At 20.6% G+C, this 17,088-nt stretch overlaps 2 protein-coding genes across 2 annotated transcripts; one reads left to right on the top strand and one right to left on the bottom strand.

Annotated features, from left to right (window-relative positions):
* Positions 1-1,030: 1,030 nt before the first annotated feature.
* Bm14100 (Uncharacterized protein) lies at positions 1,031-1,685 on the top strand (the record flags this gene model as incomplete). The annotated part of the gene is made up of 2 exons (XM_043075965.1): positions 1,031-1,125; positions 1,571-1,685. The coding sequence occupies 2 exons, from the start codon at positions 1,031-1,033 to the stop codon at positions 1,683-1,685; spliced, it is 210 nt and encodes a 69-aa protein (XP_042931899.1).
* A 1,539-nt stretch (positions 1,686-3,224) lies between these two features.
* Bm12769 (Uncharacterized protein) lies at positions 3,225-10,812 on the bottom strand (the record flags this gene model as incomplete). Its single annotated transcript, XM_043075964.1, has 8 exons — positions 3,225-3,426; positions 3,870-3,919; positions 4,048-4,117; positions 4,602-4,759; positions 8,137-8,304; positions 8,479-8,593; positions 8,750-8,936; positions 10,731-10,812. 8 exons carry the CDS (start codon positions 10,810-10,812, stop codon positions 3,225-3,227), a joined length of 1,032 nt encoding a protein of 343 aa, XP_042931898.1.
* Positions 10,813-17,088: the final 6,276 nt, after the last annotated feature.

The following is a 17,088-nucleotide window of genomic DNA, read 5'->3' as shown; positions in this document are numbered from 1 at the left end:
TTTAGTAAACACAAGAATTGAATATTGATTCAAATTTGTTTTGTTTGGAGGTTACTAATTTAGCGCGATGTGATCTAATGGGCAAATAATGATCAGTAACCAGAATGTTTGAACAAAAAAGGTCAAAGGTCAGTCGTTTTGTTAATAAATATTATTGCATAAATTAGCAAAGAAATGCTTTAAAACAATTTTTTTCACAAAAGTTTGAAATAATGTTCATAAATGTTACTGTTATACTATTGTTTATCAAATATTTTAAAACAATGCATGTTTCCATCAAAAAAATAAAAAAAAAATTTCAAAATGTTAAATTACCAAAATATCATTGTTGTAGAGATATTATTGCATAATTAAAACATTCTAAATGTTTTTCCGTATTTTTTTTTTTTTTTTTTGTTTTTTAATAAACAACAAAAAAAAAACTTTAAGAAATAATTTGAGAGCAAAATTATATCGAAAAATAATTTTTGCAAGTAGCAAATTTTGAACTACAACTTTCAGCAATTTCAGTTCGAAATTTAATTTTTACGAAAATGCTCCAATATCGGTAAACTTGATGAAAAGTAATCATTTTCTATTATTATTTCAGGAAAGATTGAAGTCTAACATTTTATTATTTACACTTTTAATTTAAGCAAATAAACATTGTTACTAACGACTGTTGATAGTTAAATATTTCTATTGCTTAAAAAAAAAACATGTATTGAAATGAATATTTCAACAATCTATGTAACTCATACAAAAATAATTGATGAAATTAAGTGAAGGCAAACAAATTGAAATTAAAATTAACAAATAGTTGAGAGAAAAAAAAAACATATTCTGTTCAAATTACTAAATCATATTTCATTTTGTCATTATTTCAAATCATTTATACATTAAAACATCTGCTTGCAGGATTAGTTCTTAGTAGAATTAATGGAAATAAAATAAAAAAAAAATGTCACCCACTATTCATTATATATTTTAAAATTTATATTTCAATTACTATTCTTCTATCATTCGCAGTGGAAAAAAGAAGATTTGAATTATGAAAGATTATCAATTATTCTTTTTTGCTCTTCTCATTACGATCATTCATTTAGCTGTTGAAGAAAAATGTGTTGGATGCTCCAATATTGAAATGTATAATCATTCTTGTTTTCTTTTTTTTTTTTATTTTGTTTATTTTAAAATTTGCAATGAAAATAAATTTACTTCTACAATAGCAAAAAAAAAGCGAAAAAATTTCGTATAGACAAAAAAGAAAAAAAGTAGCAATGTTTCATATAGTTTATTTATTATTACATAACAAAAAAAGTTCCAAAAAAAAGCTTTTTCTTCTAGTAATACTAATAAAATACTTTTTTAAGTAATTTTAAAGTCATAAATATTTTGTAAATAGCAAATGCAAGTGAAATGCATTCATTTAATGTATTCGAAAATTTGCAAATTACAAATTCTTGATGAAATTAATTAGCGATAGATAAAAGTGATTTGTTGTGAAGGAAAAAATTTTGAATTAGCTTATCATTTGTAAATTCTTGATGAAATTAATTAGTACATGGTGTATTTAAAAATTCTATTTCAGGTATCAAAAGCGAATAAAAACAATGCGATATGGACCATTTGGTTATTCATACGGTTTTCGCATATTTGGAGCTCATAGTTTCAGTCCATTTACAGTTGGCTTAAAATTAATTTGATAATTTGTGACATAATCTTTGTTAAAGCTGCAGAAGCTTTGACAAATACTGTTTCGTGACAAATAAATTCGGTAATTTATCAGTCTTTACATTATTTTATCAATCCTTATCACTTGTGGATGTTAAACTTATCAACAATTGTTCATCCTTATCGACGCCATTTAGCGCAAAATGTAATGCATACCTGGTGAAATAAGCCAAGTATTTTTTCATTCAAATCATAACAGTTTTCTCATCGTTTTATCATTTGAGAAAGTTTCACATTTGAGTACTTCTTACTGTAGCATTACCGTAACTTCTTAATGTAACATTACAGCAGCTTCTTACTGTAACCTTACTATGGCTTCCTACTACGGTATTACAGTAACTTCTTACTGTAACATAGTGGTAATATTGTCTTTTAGTGATCGTAATTTTTAGCCATTTAATGGAAATTATTTCATTTTTAGGATAATTTGTAAGTGAGAATTTAATTTATCGAATATAAAAATAAAAATAAGTCTTTCAAAAATTTTTGTTTATTTTTTTCAAAACACTTATTAGTTTTTCGTTTAACTTCGATTATTACTAACAATAAAAATAAATATTGAATCAAACAAATGAATTAAACAACTCTTAGAAGACTTTATGACAACATCTATTTAACTGTTCATTTTAATTAAATTGAATTTGAGCAAATAAATTAGTAGAAATTGATGAATAAAATTACCATAGTTTCAATTTAAAAAATAATTGATTTTTTTTAATTTAATAAATAATTGAACAGTTTATTTTATTATATGTGCACTTTGCACGATGTAGCAAATCTTGTTGAACTTTTCCTTTTTTTAACTAGAACAATAATAAATTAAAAACTTTTTTTTAAAAAAAATCCTATTAATTAAATATTAATAGCATTAATAAATATTAACGATTTGAATAATTAGAATTTTTTGTAATTTCAAAAAAAAATTTTTGAAACTTCTGAAAAATCCTAAATCATTAATCTTTTTTTTGTCTATTAAATTGGCTCAATTTAGCTTTATATTTTTTTTTTAATATCAATTGATTAAATCAATCAATAAAGTTTTTTTTTTTAAAAAAAAGGAATAAAACCGGTACTTTTTAATCTTTTAATCTTCCTTGATCGTTGTTTTTTAGATAATAGAAGGCATTTTTTTTTTTTTTAAATTTTTTACTTTTTCCAATTTTCTTTTTTGTTTTTGTTATGAAAAATATTTTTCTCATTTATCACTCTTTTATCATTCAATTTTTTGTTACTTTATGCAAAATAGTTTTCTACTTCTTTTTTTTTTTCATTTTTTTATTTAACATTTTGTTTTTAATCTTTCAATGAATTAATATATTTGCATTAGATATTGAAGTATAAACTTAATTAACTAAATGCATTGTTATTAACTTGTAGCACTTATTTCGTTTTATACCATTTATAAATAAACTTAAAAATTATTTCAATCATAAAATCAATTATTTATATTTACAATAATTTAACAACAACAAGAAGAACGAAAAAAAAAATTCCGTAACATAATAAAATAATTAAATTATCGCACGAGCAGCCCGTTCTTCATACAGTGCTTGTTGACGATTGATACCTAATTCTGGCAACCAATGATGATCAGCAATAAATAATGATTTTATAGCTTTTCCAGTTCCATAAGCTTTTAAAATATGAATTATCATAGTGATAATGATAACACTTAATGGAAGAAATGTTATCACAGTTAAAGCAATTATATCACTGAAAATGAAAAAAAAAAAATTCAATCAAAAAAAAGCATTGAAAAATTAAAAACTGAAATTTCTTTTTTGATTTTTTTTTTTCTTGTTAAATCTAAACATTTATAATAAACATGAAATAATCGTAAAAACTTCAGAATTACGTTTTTTTTTCTATAACTTTTTACAAATTTTACTTACAAGAATTTACTACAACGTAAATATACTACGGTATAAAATTTATGAAAGTATTAAATTTTTGCATAGTAATTTTTGACTTAAACAAATTTATCTTTGATTGAAATTATCCTATTAATATAATGAAAAATTATTTTTGTACATTATTGTTATACCAAAACAAATTGTTATGCATTTAGTTTTTAATTAAAATTTTGCAACTGGTTGTTTTTTTTTTTCTCGTATTTTCAAGGAAGGAAATTATCAAAAAATTAATTTTATAATAACCTGTATAATCTTCCACTAATGATAATAAATAAAGCAAGTCCACCCGAAATCTGAAGATAAATAGTAAATTTTAAGCAAAAAAAAAAAGCTCTAAATTTTTTTTCTTTTTTTAAATCAAATGATTACTCAAAATTTACTAAAATTGAAAAAGAAAAAAAGTAAAAAAAAAAAATCTTACAATGCAAAGTGCAGGTGTAATAATATACCAACAAGCAGTCCAATACAAATTTACCGGATAACCCAAATATCTAAAAATATTTTTTTTATTTTTTCTATTTCTTCTACATTCAAAAAAAAAAAAAAAATTATCAGTTGATAACAACTGATAATTTGTCCAATTATCAATTAATAGCTACATAATCCAGTGCAAATTTACCGGATAACCCAAATATCCAAAAATATTTTTATTTCTTTTATTCCTCCTACATACAAAAAAAAATTATCAATTGATAACAACTGATAATTGTCCAATTATCAATTAATAGCTGCATAAATATAATAATTTATGCATTCAGATTTTTGATAAAGGATTTTTGAAAAAAAAAAGATAACGAATTTTACTAAAATTCAAGAAAAAAAGTGAAAAAAAAAATACAAAATGTTAGTGCAATAATAATGTATCAATAAGCAAAACAATAATATGTATAAATAATAAATTTTAGTTTATTGAAATTTCCAATTTTTTCTTTTCAAAAAATTTTTTTTCCTAAATTATTGAAATTTTTTTTTCACCTCCAAAAGTTATTTGGTGGTTCACCAAGCATTGTATGCAAATTGACAATTAATCGTTTGAGATGGTAAATATGAATGCATGCTAATAGCTCAAGAAATGCAAGTATTGTAAGAATAAGCGAGAAATAAAAGTAACGAACTCTTATATCACCAAAAGCCTAAAATAATGATTAATATAATTGTTAAAATTAATAATAGATCTATAATCTTAATAAATAATTAAATAAGTTTTGATGTTAATTTTGAGAAAGAGTTAAGTAATTCAATAATATGACGAATAATTATTTATGATTAACTCTTATATCACCAAAAGCCTAAAATAATGATTAATATAACTGTTAAAATTAATAATAGATCTATAATCTTTATAGACAGTTGAAATAAATTTTGATACTAATTTTGAGAAAGAGTTAAGTAATTCAATAATATGATATGCTATGCAAATAATTATTTATGATTAATAAAAAGTAAAATTAATGGAACCTAAAGTAAAATATGAATGACTCGGAAAATATTAATGAAAAAGAAAATGAAATTAAATCAATGGCAAAATCTCATTTTATAAATACATTTATAAATACAGTTATAAATAATTTTTAGAAATGAATGTAAAAAAAAGGAATAAATTGAAATTGATTTATAAAATGAAATATTAATTATAGTTGAAATTTTTAGCATTAAAAATATCATTGAAATGGAAAAAAAAAAAGTATATTTAAACTTACTAATCGACCATATATATAAGTGTATAAATGCATCAGTAAGAAATATACACAAATGATAATATTTCGAGATGTTTCTTGATTGATAAATTTAATTCGTATTACAGTTCGATATACACTCATAATGATCATTTCAATTACTACTACCTACAGTATCGTTTACCGTAGTACTTACAGTATTTTTTATCACAATTGCAAACATTATCACTCATAATTTTTAATTTGATGTATATTATTAATTTAAAGATTACCAATAAATAAGGACTGAAAATATTTCTTTTAATACCAGTATAACCTCGGTATCTTTTACCGTAGTACCTACAGTTTTTTATCACAGTTGTAATCACTATCACTTATCATTTTTAATTTGATGCATATTATTAATTTAAAGATTACAATAGATAAGAACTGAACATATGTCGTTCAACATTAATGTACCTACAGTATCTTTTACCGTAGTACTTACAGTATTTTTTATCACAACTGTAATCACTATCACTTATCATTTTTATTTTGATATATATTATTAATTTAACGATTACCAATAAATAAGGACTGAGAATGTTTCTTTTAATATTCGTATAACTTCGGTATCTTTTACCGTAGTACCTACAGTTTTTTATCACAGTTGTAATCATTATCACTTATCATTTTTAATTTGATGTATATTATTAACTTAACTTATTAGATTACCAACAGATAAGAAGTGAGCATATGTGATTTAATATTAGTAAGATGAACTAATTTTTAAATAATTGTTTAATATATTAATGTCTAGTAAAACTAATTTTTAAATAATTATTTAATATATTAATTTATTTTGAAAAAAATATATTTTCTAAGTTTTTTCTTTTGGAATTAGATAATTCAAAGTGTAAGTCATACTTACTTGTATGCCAATTGTGCATAAAAAAAGTGAAAAGAATGTAAGTGAAACTAAAATTGCACCAAATAAAGTTTTAGCAAAAAGTAATGATAGCATAATGAAGTATATATTTTCGCCGTGTTTCCAAAGCATTGCTACTAAATTAATGAAATATTTTGCAAGCAATTAATTTTGATACTACTTATATGCTAATTATCTTTAATCATAATATTTTGCTGTAACAATAATAATGGATGTTTACATACATTGTAGGCATATTAATTTTTGAACTATTTTGATTTGCTACCAAATTAATCAAATTGATCCACTAATTGATCAATATGAAAAAAATTGTATTTTTGTATAAATTAAATTAAATATAGATTTAAAAAAAAAATTGCATAAATTGTATTCTATTGTTGTAAGAATTTACTTATTCTCATTTTATATTAATCAGTAATTTTATTTTTCTTTTTTTTTTAAAAAAAATAACACTTGATAATCGCTTAATCTATGCTTATCAAAAATAAATAAATAAAATTAAACTTTTCAAATTAATCTTTTCTTTTTTTTTTTTGCAAAGAAAGAAAAGAGGAAATGAAATGATATGAATAATTTTTCATTAATTTAGTTTTTTAAGTAAACAAATATATATATATGCTTACATCCTTTTCCAACACTCATTGGAAACATCAAGCTAACAGCAGCACCACCTACAGAGAATACAAAAAAACAACCAAATAGATTAATTATCATTCCATAAATAATTACCAGAAATGTATCACTAAAATATTTATGATATGATAAGATAAGAGTTTTAGTTAATTAAAAAAAAATTAAAAATGTTTCTATAATATTTTCACTTTTATTATAAATTTTAGATTCATACAATGTACAGAGTGTAGTTTATAAAACTTTTTGTTTCAGATATAATATCAATTGAACATTCTAAGTTTGCTTAAATATTTGAGTACTGATATTATATTAAATATTTCGAGTTCTGATATTATATTATATTAAATACTTCGAGTCCTGATATTATATTAAAATTAAATATTTCGAGTCCTGATATTATATTATATTATTGATATTGTATTAAGTTTTCCGAGTCGTGATATCATATTAAATATTTCTTATCTTTAAATAAAACTAAAATATATAATCAGTATATCATTATCAACAATTTAAATATATTTTATTTAATGATAATTGATAGAGAAAAGAAAAAAAAATTGCACCGCATGAAATTATTCCGGAATTCCTTCATTGCTGCTAATGTTATACATGTTCCATCTAATATATTTGTTGTTATTATAGCCAAAAATGAGAAAAAAAAATTAATATCAACCGGTTTTTTTTTAATTTTTTTATTTCTACCAATAATATTAATTTTAAAAAAATTATTATTAATTAAACAATAGTAGTAATTATTATTTATAACAATAATAATGGATGTTTATGTTTCTATTTATGTAAAATTTAATGTTATTATTTTTTATTCAAATATTTAAGTAATAGTTGAGTAAAATACTTATTAAATCTAACTTATCCTATTAATTTGTAATGATTCTAACATTAACATTATTGTTTCTTAATTCGTTTTTAAAAAAATTTGAACCAAAATTGTATTTTTTTAATAATTTATTAATTTTCATTTTTTTTTTTTTTGAATTTAATTAGCTTATAGAAACAATGACAGAGAAAATTAAAATTTTGAATTTTGTTTTTGCATAATATCTAAGTAATTCTTGAATAATTTTGCTATGAAAAAAAAAAAAAAGTTTGCAAAAATGTTTGTTAAACATTTTGCGCAAAGAAAAATGGCAAAAGATTTGTTTATTTTGGATTTATTTATCATCGAACTTACACTTTTCCATTTTTCTTTCTTATCAGAATAATTTAATTTCGCATTTCATTTTAAAATTGCTCGGAGAATCAAAGAGAAAACCTGAAGTGCAGCAGTGATCCAAACTTTTAGATCGAAAAATTTTTCCGGATCCGGCGAAAAGCCTTCTGCTATTGAAGCAAGCGTATTTTGAGAGCCAGCTTTAGCAGTTGCATAAATAATACAAATTAGCATGCAAAGTTGCGGAAATATTACAACAAATCGAGCTATCTAAAACAGAGGTCAAAGGTTGCAAAATTAGCTGAAATGAAATGAGCTAAAATTTTACTTTAAATCAAAATAATTTGCTTAAAACTGGGAGAAAATTAAAGATTGAGATTTGATTCGATCTAATAAAAAATTAATTTAAATTAAATTCAAATTAAGTTAAATTTAAATTAATACTTTAGCATAGAAACGTATTCCAAGAATTACAATTACAGCAATGATTGCTTGCTCAATAGATGCCGAAACGATAAAAAATTCACTTATATTTCCAGCTTTATTAATTTTCTCCATCCTAAATATTAAAATTTTAAATTTTTAAACATTTAATTTTTTTAAAAAAAATATCGATGATAAAAATCAAAATTTAATTAAATATTTTTTATATTTAATTGAATAGTTTAAATCACTTAATTTCATATGAAATATTTATCAATCAGTTCTATCATACCAATAAATATTTGGTGGAAATTCACGAAGTGCTTCAGAAGTTGTTGTTAATGCTATTACAACTTGTTCCCATGTATAATTTGAATTTTTTAATACTTGATCATCATTTTTAAAATTATAACATTTTGAGTAATATTGATAATTACCAATTGCTTCATTACATTTTACATATGGATCATAACAAGATGCTGAAAAAAAATTTTTTTTGCATAATAAATTGATGATTATTTTGATTGGAATGATTAGTTCGATAATGAATTTATTATTAATATTACTTTGAAATGATGTCTATCTTTTCTTTAAAAAAAAAAAAAAGGATTTTAATTTATTAATTTAATTCAATAAATAAAAAGAAATGCAAGATTTTATTTGAAATGATACTAAATAGATTATTAACATATATCAAAAATAAAATTAAATAAAGAAATTGTTGAATTTATTATTTCAAATTTAATTTTAGCTAAAAATTTGATTGATTTAAAGTTTGTTTATTAATATATATTAATATTTTTTTATATATATATATATATATATGCAATAATGAATTTATTAATATTATTTTGAAATGAAATCTATCGTTTTTTTTAAAAAAAAAATTTTTAAATTCATTAATTTGATTTGGAAAATTAAAAAGAAATACAAGATTTTATTTGAAAACATATATCAAAAATAAAAATAAATAAAGAAATTGTCGAATTTTTTATTTCAAATTTAATTTTAGCTGAAAATTTGATTGATTGAAAGTTTTTTTATTAGTATATATAGTTAGTTTTAAATAGCACACATGAAAAGCAATAAATAGCAACAAAATAATACCAAATTACTTAAGCAGAAATTAGCAGACAATATAAAATTTAATTTTCAAAAAAATATAATTAATTTAAAAAAAAAAAAAGAGAAAAAGAAAATTACAATGACTTTCGTAAACACATTCCAACCAGGTACTTTGTGATAAGGAACTGAATACAGTAGTAATACTTTTAAATGTATGGAAGATACCTATTACGGAATATGATAATATAAGACTTTTGCAAATTGCTACTAATAACATTGCAATACCAATTCCTGAAATGTAAATGGTAGGAGAAATTCCTGAAATGTGAACAGTGAAAGAAAATCCTGATATTTAAACGGTAGGACGGTAGGAGAAATTCTGAAATATAGACGGTAGGAGAAATTCGTGAAATGTGAACTGAAATGTAAACAGTAGAAGAGATTCCTGAGTGTAAGCGGTGGGAGAAATTCCTGAAATTTAAATAGTGGAAGAAAACGGATCCAAACAATTACGGAAGCATACTGCTGAAGTGTTTAGCTAAAGAAAGAAACAGATAATATCAAATAATCTAATTAATATCATCATATAAATCAGATCAGGTTATGATGTTATTTCGAATTTTATGATCTAATTAATATCATCATATAAATCAGATCAGGTTATGATGTTATTTCGAATTTTATGATCTAATTAATATCATCATATAAATCGGATCAGGCAATGATCAAATTAAATGATCTAATTAATATTATATAAATCAGATCAGGTAATAATGATATTTCAGCTTAAATGATCTAATTAATATTATATTAATCAGATCAGATAATAATGATATTTCAAATTAAATGATCTAATTAATATCATCATATAAATCAGATCAGGTAATAATCAATTTAAATGATCTAATTTATATCATATAAATCAGATCAGTTAATAATAATATTTTAAAATAGCATTATGCATATTGTAGTAGATGAACAGATAAAACATAGATCAATTTATTTTCTTTTCTTCTCTCAATTTAAATAAAATTAAACTGTTATATTTTTTTTTTAACATTCTCAATGTAAAATTAGTAAACTTGTAAAGTTAACTAAATTTTTTTTTTTTGTCTTAAATTAAAGTAATACTGACGAATATTATATATAATTTTAATACTGAAATTATATTTTAATACTGAAAATAAATAATACTGAAAAATACTAACCTTCGAATGCAGGACAGATGTGACAAAAAAGTTTTATTGATGGAAGCGAACTATACTGACCAATTGCATTCTCCAAGTACATAATTGGCATTGTAATAAAAATAAGACATAACACATATGGGATAAAAAATAAGACTAAAATATAAATAATAGAATTAAAATTGAAATATTAAAGTATAAATTGAAATGTACAAAATTTAATTAAAGGTTTACAAAAAAGCGAATTTAAATAAAATACAATTGAAATATCAAATTTTAATTGTTTTATATATAATATATGAAAATGTTTGCATATTTTTTATTTATAGGTAAAAATATTAAATTAAATTATGCAAATCGAAATTAAATTGAAATATTAAAGCATAAATTGAAACAAAAATTGAAATTTGAAAATTTTAATTAAAAAAACAAAAACAACTGAAATATCAAAATTTAATTGTTTCATATATAGAATATATTTGCATAATTTTTATTTTTATGTAGAAGTATTAAATTAAAATTTATGTAAATTGAAATCAAATTGAAATATTAAAGAATAAATTGAAACAAAAATTGAAATTTGCAAAATTTAATTAATGGTTTACATAAGTGAATTTAAATAAAATACAATTGAAATATCAAAACTTAATTGTTTTATATATATTTGTAATATATGAAAATGTTTGCATATTTTTTATTTATAGGTAGAAATATTAAATTAAATTATGCAAATCGAAATTAAATTGAAATATTAAAGCATAAATTGAAACAAAATTGAAATTTGCAAATTTTAATTAAAAAAATAAAAAACAACTGAAATATCGAAATTTAATTGTTTCATATATAGAATATATTTGCATATTTTTATGTAGAAATATTGAATTAAATTATGTAAATTGAAATTAAGTTGAAATATTAAAGCATAAATTGAAACAAAAATTGAAATTTGCAAATTTTAATTAAAAGTTGACATAAGCGAATTTAAATAAAATACAATTGAAATATCAAAATTTAATTGTTTTATTTTATAAAATATATAAAATATGTGAAAATCTTTGCATATTTTTCATTTTAATATGATTGATTAATAAATTTTCAATTAAATTTATAATAAATAAAAATGAAAATTTGATTACTTCCACCACTTTCTGAGCAAATAACCGGAAAACGTAGTATATTGCCAACGGTGACAAGAAGAGATAAGGTGACAAATATGTGATCAGTACGATTGATGAAACGAAATGTTGTTTGATTAAATTGTTGTCGTATTCGTTGTATCTAACAAATACCTTTATTATTACCTTTTCAAATTTTATCTTTTAAAATATTTTATATCAAAGGAAAAAAGCATAAAAATGAAATAATTGAATTTAAAAAAAAAAAACTAATTAATATATTTATTTCATTTAAGAAATGATTCATTTAATTAATTAATTGTTTATTTAATCTAGAATTTGTATCCAACTTACAACAATGTTTACTCTTTTAACAAACTAATAATTTAAAATAAACAATGCAAATTTTTTTGTTTGAACTATTATTATCAAATCAAGAATTCCTAAAAATAAAATAAGAATGGAAAACCGGAAAAAAAATTACATCATAGTTAAAGATTCCGGCAAATTGTTCCACTTCTGTTGCTTCATATGTATTCTTGGTAATATTTTCAAATCGTTCCGAGTGACCTTTTCATAAAGTCATTGATTTTTAAAGTTTTATTAAACTAACAAAATCTAAGATAATTCTTTTTTTTTTGTCGAATTAATCAATTAATTAGAAAATTGAAAATTTTTGAAGAATTTTGAACAAAAATTGAAGCAAATTAGAAATTGATTACTCTAATTAATTATTAATTTTTTAATAAAGTCGAAAATTGTTCACTTAGTTTCTCGAAAAAGTTTATAAATATCTAATTATAAAAACTAAAAACGGAAAAAACTTAGTTTGATATTAATATATTTGTATATTTCATATTGATTGATCAAATTGATTTTATGAATGTTATAAATTATTTTGTATATTTTATATTTAAATTATTTTTTGTTTATATAAATTATTTGTTTACATATTTCATATTGATTGATCAAATTGACTTTATGAATTGCAGATCAAATTTTTTCACCTTTTATCTTCCTCCATGATACTAATTTTTGTTTTTCTTCATTTCTTGCTGCTATTCTGGTTGACATTATTTTTCAAAATTTTTTGATCTAAAAAAATTTTGTTTTAAACTTTTTAAAAATATTAAAATTTTTCTACATAAATTACAAGAAGTTTTACTTTTTTTTTTTTTTTTAAGGAAAAATCACTCTGTGTTTAAACTTAATTTATTAAAATGAATTAAAAATAAAATTGTAGTGGAATTTTATAATTGAAATAAACAATCTTTCCACTTATATTTTTAAAATGATAAATAAATTAACAACTTTTAGTTGATAAACAACCGTCCGTAATGCTTTAAATCGATTAATTGTTGTTGATTAATATAATTTACAATTTTACAAGTGAAAAAAAATTATGCAAATGAATGAATTTTTAGATATGCAAATATATTTTCCATTGTACTCGAAATTAATTACATAAAAATTAAAAATGAAATATTTAATTAATTACATGGAAAGAGAAGCAAAGCAATTTAAACAAAGTGAATTTGACTATGTGTTTGTGATTCATTGGTTAATTTATATTTCATTAATCTAATCATTTAAATATTTAAAAATAGAAATTAATTAGCTTATTTGAAAAAAAAAAATTAGCATTTGCTTTTCAGAATGTATTTTTAATCATTTCAAAAATAAATAAAAAAAAAAAACGTAACAATTCGATGAATAAATTGTTATAAAAATATTTGTAGGCATGTATATTTGTTTGTTTATTAATTTAATTTGTCTTTTTTTATTGATTTGTTGTAAGTAAATTTAACAAAATAAGGTTAACATTAAAGCTTAATTTAAAATAAATTCCAAATTTTGTAAATTCCAGATTTAATTATTGATTTATTGTAAATAAATTTAACGAAATAAGAAAAAATTAAAGCTTAATTTATAATAAAATCCAAATTTAATTTGTTTTTTTTTTATTCATTTATTGTAAATAAATTTAACAAAATAAAATAAACATTTAAACTTAATTTATAATAAATTCCAGATTTAGTTTGTTTTTTATTCATTTGTTGTAAATAAATTTAACAAAATAAGAAAATCGTTAAAGTTTAATTTAAAATAAATTCCAAATTAATTAAAATTGATCACAAATAAAAGAAAACGAAAATAAAAAATATACTAGAAGAGTAAATGATATTTATCTATGCATGCATACTTACTTCTATTGCTATCTTTTTTTTTTGTTTTTGTTTTTTAACTAGTTTTTAATTTTTCTTTTTTTTTTTAATGTCATTTTGTATTTACTAATTTTTAGTTTTATTTTGCATATTTCTTTAAATTGCTTGGTATCAGGCATTTTTCGAATACTGCAAAATAAATAAATTCATTGCCGTCTATTTAAATTTATATTTTCTTGTAAATTAAGTAATACTATTCAAGTAGAAATGATAAATTATATTATTAATGTATTATTTTTCCTCTATTATCAAATAATTTTATTTTTTGCATTGTTTTTATTTATTTTATTTCTTTTTTGTCAAAGAATAATTGAACTATTGGTAATACTTTCACAAATCAATCAATCAATACAATATCGATATTTGCTTGTAATACTTTCACAAATCAATCAATCAATACAATATCGATATTTGCTTGTAATACTTTCACAAATCAATCAATCAATACAATATCGATATTTGCTTGTAATACTTTCACAAATCAATCAATCAATACAATATCGATATTTGCTTAAGTAGAAAAAAAAAAAAGTTTATCTATATTAACGTTAACAAACGAATTAAAATATGTTTATTAAAAAAAAAAGTTTATCTATATTAACGTTAACAAACGAATTAAAATATGTTTATTACAAATTAGCTATTTCAAATAAGTTAATTTATTTCAAATGTAATTTTAGACAAATTTTACAAAATTTTCAATTTGTAGAAATGACAAATTTTAGACAAATTTTATTGAATTTCATCTTTGCATTTAAATTTTTTTCATTTCTTTTGTTCATCGGAATTTTCAATATTTTTTAATGCTTTTTGCATTAATATACCAACGAAAAGCTATGTATAATTCAAATAGCATTATAAATTGAATTCCAATTATCGTAGAAAATACAATAAAATATGCAATTACTGAAATATAAATTAGAACTTTATTTTGTTAAGTTTTTTCAACTTTGAATGGATTAATTTTATTTTTTTCTTCTTTTTTCTTGGTACAATAACAAAAGATAGAAGAAGAAATTAAATTGAATTGTTTAAGTTGAATTATTATACAATTAACGGTAATGTATTTAAGTTATATAATACATTACCATTAATTTTTGCAGGAATAATATTTATGGTACAATAAATTAGGCAAACAATTATCAATAAGTTAATAATGATCTGAAATTTGAATTAACTTTATTGTATATAATATATTGATTTATGCGAAATCATCATATATAGAAGTACTCGGGAATAATTTTGGGTAATTCTTGTGATTAATTACTCAGAATTTGATCAAACAATGACAATAATGATAATGATAATAATACAATGATGATAATATTGATAATGATAATAATTATAATGTGATCAGAAATTAATAACCATGTAAAATAATAACTCATAGCTATGTTCAATTTTGTTGAAAGTTAAAAATGATGAATTTTTATTACTGATAATTGATTGAATTACAAATCGATAAACAAAAATATTTGCAACTAACCAAGTAAACAATAAATGGCCAAATGAGTAATGGCATCTTAAATATGTAAGCAAGTATAGCAAAAATTCCGGAAATCCATACCGGAAAAATAAAAATGAAATTGATTACATTATCAGTAAAATCGTCTGTAACTAGAAGTAAAATTTGTGTTTTAACTGCTGTAAATATTGTGATAGCTGCTATAGTCAACATCCAAATCTGAAAAATTTCTTTTCATTTAGCTTTATCTTATTGAAGAATTTATTTTAGATTCAGCAATGTTTATGCAAATTAATAATCTAATACCTTTAATTTTTAAATAATATTAAAAAACAAAACAAAACAAAGAAAAAAAACCACTAAATTTTGATAGTTCAAAGAATTTTCAATTCTATTTTTCAAGACAAACATTGATATTGCAGCAACAGAAGTATTGTTTCTTCAAATCAAGATATTTTTCTATTTTGGCTAAAATATTAAATTCAAAAAAAAAAAAGAAAGATTTTCAAAACTGAAAAATTTTATCATTTCATTAGTGAATTGGAATTTTTGCTATGCGATCTTGGTATGTTAGTTTCGAATGTTAGAAATGTTCGATGTCGAGAATTTGATTTTAGCTTTGGAAATTTTAAACTTTTGAAAATTTTTATCCATAACTAAAAAAGAATTAAAAAAAAATGTTTCGTTGTAAACAACAATAAATTAATATTAAAATTACCAAACAAACTTTCATTCAAATTTTCCATTTCATTTTTCTCTTCTGCAACATTTTTAGTATTTGCAAAATTTTGCGACATCATTTCCACACCATTTACTTCATTTTTGCTATCAAATTGACCGCTTTCTAATGATTCCATTTTAGCAATTTATATTTACACTTGTTAATTTAATAATTTTGTTTCTTTTTTTTTTTTTTTGTAGTTGTTGTTAAGTATTACTTGTTTATATGTAAATTAATGCAATTATACATCAATGTCATTATGTATATCATGAATATGATTAGGAATGATTTAAATATTTCACATCATTGAACTCTCAACATTTCAGTCTTTTGAAACGAATAATCAGTAATAATTAAATTGGATGATTATCATTTTAAAATTTTGAATTAATTATCAAGAAAAAAAGGCATAGTTGAAAATTGCTGTAATTAGAATAGAAACGAAAATTTTGATTTTGTTATAAAAGTAGATATTTAAATAAACTGTTATTATTAAATGTTAGCACCAAATATTTTTCATATTTATTTAAATTTTTTGTTCGAATATTAAAACTTTGAATTATTTAGTTAATACATCATACCTTAACATTAGCAATTTCTTAGCAGATATTACAAAAATATAATGTATTAAAAAACAATAGGATAATTAATAAGATCCTATAATATTATTTATTCTTTCTTTTAGTCTTCAAGACATACCAGAACAAAGATAACATTAATCGGATGCATTTTTCATTGTATTCATAATCCAAAAAAATAATAAATTAAAATAAAAAGAGAAAAAAGAAAAAACAATAGATATAATCAAATGATTATCTTAGTAAATATCATAATATTAAATTCTACAGATCAA

This window comes from Brugia malayi (genome assembly GCF_000002995.4).
Source record: "Brugia malayi strain FR3 genome assembly, contig: Bm_v4_ChrX_scaffold_001, whole genome shotgun sequence".
NCBI lineage: Eukaryota > Metazoa > Nematoda > Chromadorea > Rhabditida > Onchocercidae > Brugia > Brugia malayi.
This window is presented reverse-complemented; position numbering and strand designations above follow the sequence as displayed.